At 49.4% G+C, this 8,349-nt stretch overlaps 1 protein-coding gene and 1 long non-coding RNA gene across 2 annotated transcripts; one reads left to right on the top strand and one right to left on the bottom strand.

Annotated features, from left to right (window-relative positions):
* Positions 1 to 1,112: 1,112 nt before the first annotated feature.
* On the top strand, positions 1,113 to 3,762 carry LOC125759068 (uncharacterized). Its single transcript, XM_049417323.1, has 4 exons — positions 1,113 to 1,369; positions 1,432 to 1,526; positions 1,979 to 2,051; positions 2,850 to 3,762. The coding sequence occupies exons 1-4, from the start codon at positions 1,318 to 1,320 to the stop codon at positions 3,059 to 3,061; spliced, it is 432 nt and encodes a 143-aa protein (XP_049273280.1). The 5' UTR covers positions 1,113 to 1,317; the 3' UTR covers positions 3,062 to 3,762.
* LOC125759069 (uncharacterized) lies at positions 2,927 to 8,338 on the bottom strand. Its single transcript, XR_007416688.1, has 4 exons — positions 5,685 to 8,338; positions 4,807 to 4,924; positions 4,334 to 4,738; positions 2,927 to 3,036 (listed from the first exon to the last, which is right to left on the bottom strand). It is a non-coding gene; the product is annotated as an uncharacterized LOC125759069 (long non-coding RNA).
* Positions 8,339 to 8,349: the final 11 nt, after the last annotated feature.

The following is an 8,349-nucleotide window of genomic DNA, read 5'->3' as shown; positions in this document are numbered from 1 at the left end:
AGACCGCGAACGGTAGGAAGAAAAGACGAGACTCTGCGGGCTGCACTCATACACGCTCCGTCGGACGACTGTGTAAGCGATGTGAACTTGTGGTCGCGCGTCGACATCTCCGATGTTCACGAATTTCTCGTTTTGAGGACGAGGTTTATTATCGGGGAATAGCTGAAGTCGAGAAAGGCCCTCGAGGGCCACTTTGCGAGTCGCTGGGAGCCGTGGGCGAAGAAAGTCGCCGCCGACACCGTGATCCTCGTCACTCAAGTAAGACGTGTTAATTATTTGACTTTTTCGTAGGTGCTAATGCTGTGATTTGACCAGTTCAATAAGCGTACCATTTTACACACATGTTTTGCTTCCTTGTTCTTGCCTCGATGCTCCTCTGAGCTTTCTCATTTACGCCAAGTGTAGCGTAATTTTTACGGCACCTTCCCGTAAGCTCTTGGTGAGTAGGGGTTAATGCGGATCTGTCGTAAAGCCGACGCAAGTCAGCGCAGAGAAATAAACATCAGCACCTATGAAAAAGTCAAATAATTAACACGTCTTGAGTGACGACGATCACGGTGTCGGCGGCGACTTTCTTCGCCCACGGCTCCCAGCCACTCGTAACTGTGGCCCTCGAGGGCCTTTCTCGACTTCAGCTGTTCCCCGGTAATAAAGCTCGTCCTCAAAACGAGAAATTCGTGAATATCGGCGATGTCGACGCGCGGCCACAAGTCCACATCGCTTACACAGTCGTCCGACGGAGCGTGAATGGGTGCAGCCCGTAGAGTCTCGTCTTTTCTTCGTACCGCTCGCGGTCTTTTCGGCACAGCGTTGGGGTGTAGTCTTCCAGTGTAGCTGACATCGTGCACGACGCTTCTTGGAGTTGAATTTGCGTCGCGCTCGCGCTTGATCACACCTGCTAGCTACGCCAACGCTCGCAAACACGACTGCGCCTTTGCACTCCGCGGTCGGCTCTGACAAAAAAATGGCTGCCTACCCAGAGTGCATAGCGTCGCCGCCGTTCGTGCAAGCTCCCTATAGTAGCGGCTAAAGCCCCTCCATGCGTTTTCCGCAGTAGACGCGATGGAGGGGCTTTAGTAGCGGCTGACGCAGTTTCAAAATGTCGTCCCATCGCAACGTCTGCGTTGGTTCTCGGGTGTCGGATCGTCAAAAGGAGCTTCTGCTGGCTTTTGTGAAAGATCGCGACGCTGTCGTGCCCGCTGGAGCCGTCGTTCACAAGGGAGGACCGGGACGACATGTGGCAGGAGCTAGTAGCGCTTTTGAACGAAGAATTCCCTGCGCGTAACACCAGAGCCCAGTGGCAGGCCCAATGGAGGAATGAGCGCTACTATTCGCAGCAGGGTCTTGCCAAACTCCGAGGGCAGCAGAGGTGAGTGCGAGCACAATTGTATTGTGGTCGGTCATCTTACACGTCCCGCTTGTGCTTTACAGCGGCACCCGAGGCGGCCAGATTTCGGATTACCGCGGCCGTGTCGTGCTCGACAGAGACGAGTGTGCGAGGCCCAGAGTTCGGGTGGTCTGAATCGGTAAGCACTGGCTTAGAATATCATTGTTACTTGTATGCTGCGAACAAGTGGGCTCATTTGCTTCGAGCCATTACGCGCTGTTAGTTTTACTTTTTCAAACAATATCGAGTGGATCACCCGGCCGCCGCGTTAGTTGAGGTGCTAACACGTTGCACCGCCCAGAACAGAATGCGAAACAGCCACATTTGCGGTGATGACGAAAGAACAGCCGCGAACTATATTTCGAAGCTCATTAGAGCACCCTACGTGTTACAACCCATTTCTCAGACCCTCGAGTCAGAGTGAGGTGCGTAGCCAGTAGGCTTGCCCCCCCTCCAACCCTCTCTCCGAAGTCTGTGTGTCATAGCATGCCGCTGTTGAAACATTCTAAAAAAACATTGCTATTGTCCACTTCCCCTCCATACTTCTTATTGCACTCAGTGTGTCAATCAAGAAACTTCTTACTATAACAGGTGAGCCCTGCTCCAGCTGCTGCTGGTGTGGCTGAAGAGGATGTGGCCCAGGATCTTCCCCGTGCCCCAACTCGTAAGTTTCGCTGATGTTTTTGATTAACTGTAGATGGTGTTACATGCTCACAGGTGATGCTCATGCGTGCAGGCATATGTTTGTGAAGAGATGCCATCTGTGGGCATAAAGACAAAAAGCTGCACGAAAAAAATTTGGCAAACGGTTGCAGGAGCTAGTTAGTTGTATGCATAACTGTCAGATGGAATAAACAGGTGTCCTGCCTTGCAGTTATGGTGAAATGTAGCAAAAAGGTAGCATTGCAAAAATGTTCAACATCTTGAAATGTTTCCCTATTTTTATTTTGTCAGTTGCTTCGAAAGTGAAACCGAAAATGTGCTATTGCTAAATATACTGTTCAAAAAGCAAGCTCGTTATATAACTTCTTCACATAGCCATCATACACAAATGCACATGTTTTCACCTGTGTTACACCTGCTTGCTGTATGTTTTGCATACTGCAGCAGCTAGGGTTTCGGAAGGAGATTGTGTCAGTCATCACGTAAAGCCGGGCAAACGATTGTGTAGCCCTGAAAAGGGCTGTTTGGTTGCTTCTCAGGCAGAGGTGGTTAGAGGTGTGAGATGCGTTTGATGAGATGAGCGAAAATGAATTCCGGCACCGCTTTGGTCTGTCCAAACGAAGTGCGTTGGTTGTGCGGTGAACCAAGCACCATTCATGGATGCCATTGGGTCAGTGGATTTTCAACACAGAGGAAATTGTTGCACACACTGAAACTCTTCACGAACAGAAGCTTCCAGCGAAGAGTCGGTAGCAGGAAATTTATAGATGATAATGGCAACACATTTCTTGGTTTCCAGCTCATGCCGCAGCTGCGAGATGGGGGCAACCGGCTGGCCGAGGCGCTGGAGTTACTAGCCGCAAACACCAGGCGGCAGGGCCAGGCATCATTGGAAAGCTGCGCCAGGTTCAACTTCTCAGTGACGTGGTCCACGAATTGCAAGGCGTTGGTACCCTCGCCCGGGCCCTCATTGCAGCGGAAGCCGCCTGCACAGTGATTTGTAAAGACTAGTTGTACATACATGTAGATTTATTTTTGTTCACATCACGAGCTATGATACGCTTGCTTGCTTCAATGGTGCCCTGCAATTTTTTCTCAGTTAATTTTCTTTTTCTGCATATCAGAAGCACTGATGTGCTGTTTCATTGTACATGCATTCAGCAATTCAGCAGTCATGCATTCAGCAATTTTGTAGTATATGCACATAGTGCACTGTAGTGTATCTTTATGTTTATAGTGTATACGTGTAGAATATTGTGGCACACTGTACGTTTTCTATCGATTTTTACACATCCTAGAAAAAAAGAAATGCGTTTGTGAACGGTCTAGGTTGCACAACAATTTTGAAATATTGCAAGACCAAAAAATAGTTGACGAATACGTGTTCTGTTGCTTAGAAGTGTTTAGACAATAGGATTGGGTACAAACAGAAATCAATAATAGAGGAAGACATATCAGCAACCAACAACTTGCATTTTTTTAGCGAGTTCGATTAATACCGGTTCGACTGTGCCTTGTACAATGACTTTCGTGCTGCGAGACGCATGTGTTGGTGCAGAGGAGCAGCTGTAGTAACTCCATTTGTATATTATAAAAGGAAGCTACTTTTATATTCTTTTCCTTGGCATTAAATTTAAGGGATATTTATTTATTTTGCTTTTTATGTGCATTGCTCGTGATACTTGTAATAAAATTTCAATTCTGACACCACCCATGTTGTTCACTTCATTTACAGGCACCATTCTTGTTGCACTAAAGCTACCGCATGTTGCTGTCCTGATTCAAACAGCCTTTTCAGGTTACCACTTTGGCTGTGAATGGCACCATGTGCCATTCACAGTTGAGCTCTCACGTGTGCTTAGTGTGAAGCGCCATATTTTACAACCTGGTCGAAGTATTTCATCAGCATGGCGTCGTGTGACAAGGGGGCATAGGTCGGCAAACTCATGAACCGACTCAGATTCAGATCGAGCTGTGAGTCCGGGTGAGTAATACATTGGTGAGTTCGATTCCGGGTGAAAACATTTTAGTGAGCCTGAGTCCGAGTGAATCCGCTTGAGGAAAATTTTGGTGAGTCTGAGTGAGCCCCAAGAGCAAAATATATTTCACGAGTGAGTCAGGGTGAGTTTCACACTTTTTGCCAACCTATTCAAGGGGGTTATTCATTGATAGGAGAATGCTGTTTCGTTGATATGTGCAGCAAACATTTGAAGTGTAGTAAAAAAAAAAACAGCCTTTTGTTTATGCCAGTGACAAACACAATGAACAAAGACAAACACGCACCACACAATGCTGCCGAGGTCGTTGCAGGCGGCGGCGTACTCTGCGCAGATGCTCAAGCATGCAGGCCCGGTGGTTCTCGAAACAGGTTCACTACACGGTTGCGCTGCTGCTGGCTCCCGTTGTGGTGGTGGTAGCTCAGCTGCTGCTGGCAGCAGCTCAGCATCGTCTGTGTCGTCATCGTCCCCTTTGAGAACAGGCTTATGTGCCGCCAACGCAATGTCGTGCAGAGCTGCACAAGCAGCAATGATGCTTGTGCAGCTCTGCACAAGCTTACAGCGTTGCACCACTCCACAACATTGCGCATGGCGGTGTGGGCCTTGTTGTAGTGGTTATCAGGGGTGCCACGAGCTGGGCGTCCGGGCACTGGTGTCAGGAGTCACGGTTCTAATGTATAGCTGGAGTCTCCTGCACGAGGGCGGCATGACAGCTGTAGTGATAACGTCTTGAATGTGGCAAGCATTGACAGCACTTACCAAGCAAGCCGAAGTTTTGCTTCCAGGTGCTGACGGAGCGGGCTCCCCCGCCATACCCACGAGTCATGACATGACCCCAGGAAACATGGACTGACATCCCGAGATCGGCATCACATGTCTGCAGAATTCAATTCAGTCAAAATTGTACCCATAAATGACCTTGGGTACAATGTTGCATATTATGTTAATGTAACTACATCTGTCTGCACTGTTACTGACTGTTGAAACATAGTTATGAACAAATCATCGACAGGGTAGGACATGTACCATAAGTTCTAACACGAGGACAATGCAGTGTCAAAGGGTAGTCTGCATGTTTACTGCTTGGAACAACCCATCTTCCAGCCACCAAAGCCTTTTAACCAAATTACTGCTGTATGTTTAAGGCAATGTATCACAAAATATCTACAACACGAAAAGCTTCGACTGAAAAAAGGGTTATGAAACAATGCGTATATTTAATGTATGTACATGCTCGGGCGCGTTCCGAGGGACCGAAGTAAAGTTTATTCATCCATCTATGTAATGATCCATGTAACGTCCATCACGACAATGAACAATAAGGGCATACTACGGCACATTCTGGGAGCGCTAATCTCAACAAATACAAATCGAGAATCAAGCTTCGGGTACACATGGCGAACGAGCAACGGTAATATTATGCACTGTGCAGGCCGCTGAACCAAAGTGTACTCCGCGTCACATGATTTCATCGCTTATCCTAAGCGAAGTGCCCTGAAACGATCCAATTCCCGTTCTGGATAGATCGAAAATACCGCTCCCACTATACTCAGTTGCAACAGCCTCAGTAAAGCGGAAAGTTTAAGCGATATAAATGAAACAATTCGCTACGCATACAATGCATGGATAATACTCACGATCATGGTGTTGAATGCGTAGAGTCCCTTCCCCGTGCGTCGTGTCCGCGGAGCTCAGGCCATGGGGCTTCGGATTGCGATGAGCGTACCATCCACGCACCCGACCACAAGGGGAATCCGCCCGAGCCGAGCGAACGCCGCCTTTGTTCGCTCCTTCGCGTCCGTGGTCTCGGGAAAGGCCACCCACCGTTTCTGCCCGCCAACGACAGTAATGGCGTGTGCCACCTCGTGGATGGTTTCGCTGACGGACGACTGCGACAGGCCGTGAATTCCTCGCTGCCGACAGCTCGCTGGAAGCATCCGCTGGCAAAAAATCTCAGCGCAGACAACACCTTCCGCTCTGTTGAAATCCCAATGGCTCGTTGGCACCCGATGACCGGGTCGAGTTCGTCGCACAACCAACGTACCGTACGTTTCGAGAAACGAAAGCGACGCCGGAATTCACACTCGCTCATCTCTTCAAACGCATTTCGCACCTCCTACCATTCTGCATCTGCTTCGAGAAACGCCAACGTAGCAAGGAAGCACCGTTGCAAGCGCCATTTTCTCAAAATCAGCTGTTGCGGCAGCCGCAACCGCCGCATCACTCGAAATACATGCCGTGCGACGCCGTTGTTCGCTCGAGAGAACGCGAGCGAACGGGCTCGCTCTCCGTTCACTTTTAGCAGACGACATGCTCGTTATGACGCGGCATGACGTCACCAAAAAGGAAAACATCAAGGAAAAAAAAGAAATGGCCACGCCCCTTAGAGTGGCGTGAGTTGTCCGGCTTCAGCCAATCGCGTGCGATCATCAGAACGAACGCGAACGAACGGCGCAGAACAGAGATCTCCGATCGCCCCCTAAATTTGCTGTTTAGTGATTGAAAACATCTCTGCCTTCTCGCTCGCCGCTGACGGCCGGCGCGCGGTAACGAGCAAGCGGGCCGTCGCTGTCGGTCGCTGTGTGACCAGTGACGAAGCGCAAAAAGTACGGCGCTGCGTCTCGGCTGTCGCAGATAACGCGCAGAATATGCGCAGTTGGCGTCCGATGGTTGGCAGCTGGTTTGTTGCTCCCCGTTTTCTTGCGAATTCTATCGTTAATGTTGTCTAAAATACGCATGAAAGTTTTTTAATTCACCGATGTAATCATATTGCAATTATGGTGGGCAGTCGGTGTGCTACCACGGCCGCTACATAAAAAAAAAAACAGGTGCGGCCTGCTGAGTGGCGCCGAAACGGCGTCCGGGTCCTAGTTCTCCTTGCGCCCGCTCTGGCGCCACCACAACGGTCCAGCTGTTCACGAAGAAGCGCTTCAACAGCCGCGTTTGTACGCACGACACTTACTCCAATCAGGCCGTAGATAAAGCGTTTTATAGTTGCACATTACAGGTCGAATAGTGAAGTCGTTATTAGAACTGCCGATTACACCACATATATGAACAGTTTGTCCTGGAGTACCAATGTTTTGTAGAGTGGGCCTCAATACTCTCCATGAATGCTGCCCGTTTGACTCAACTGAAATGAAGAGTGTCACTCAGTCACTGATCCCGTTAATGGACAGGCAGTCGCCGGGAAAGTTCCAAGGGCTGACTTATCGGCCCACCGAAACGCACCACGAAAAAACACACAATTTAAATGTAGGTCCTTTTAGTGCGCCAACTAATGCCGGTTGTGGTCCAAAGCAAGAGTTAGAGCCAAGAGTTGACAACACAAACAAAATATATTCTGAGTTAAGGCAGTACAAGCACCACGCAAACATCCACACTCGGCAGGTATCAATTACAACTCACAACATCACTTAGATGGTGTTTAAAACAACGGGAACAAACTTACCGTGCTACAAATGCACTCTCATCCATCAGAAACTATCGAAGAGCACTTAAAGGCCTTGAATATTCACCAAACGTGTGCAGCCCACAATTCTTTGAACGTTCCTCGTATATTTCTCTTCCATGAAACAGTCAAACAATATCCAGCTCCGGTCACCGTCATTCGGCGACACTCTTCTAAACAGTGCACCCACGGTGTCATCACTCGATTATCCAAGATCAACTGACCGCACTACACGACTCACACGAACAACATAATTTCTTCGCCGACTTCATCCTACCGTCGCTACCATCCTACCCTCCGTCGTCTTTCGTTTGGATCCTTCCCGGTTTCGCGAACACTCCAAGTGATTGTTCGCCTCGTAGCACGTAGCGCAGCGACAGCTAGGGGAAAGGGATTCGTCTCGCCGCTTCGTCTGCGGAATCGGTCGGTTCCACTTTGATTTCTTCCGCGACGGCGTTCTCGGTGGAGAGGGTAGGGGTTCGCCCCGGGCGCCTTTTGATGCTTGTCTTTTTTGTTACGTTGCGCGCACCCGTTGGGGGTAGCAGTCAGCGCAGTGGCATGATGCTGTAGTCAGGATGCGGCGGCGCGCGGCTGATTTAGCGCTCGTTTGAGGCAGAAAGAAGTGCTCTTTTACGAATATTACGCTTCCCGACACTGTAGATCGCACGGGAATACGTGGTACTTCACAGTAGCGTCTTTTTACACGTTCGAGTTGCACCGCGGCACACAACAGGTTTGCGTCATTCATCCGCTAAAAAAACGTCTGCCACACACGCGCACACCAAAAAACCGTACTCATGCGCAGGAAACATGAGGCAAGCTGCTCACACGCGCGGTCACACACAAGAAAG

Source organism: Rhipicephalus sanguineus, chromosome 6 (assembly GCF_013339695.2).
Source record: "Rhipicephalus sanguineus isolate Rsan-2018 chromosome 6, BIME_Rsan_1.4, whole genome shotgun sequence".
Taxonomy (NCBI): Eukaryota; Metazoa; Arthropoda; class Arachnida; order Ixodida; family Ixodidae; genus Rhipicephalus; species Rhipicephalus sanguineus.
This window is presented reverse-complemented; position numbering and strand designations above follow the sequence as displayed.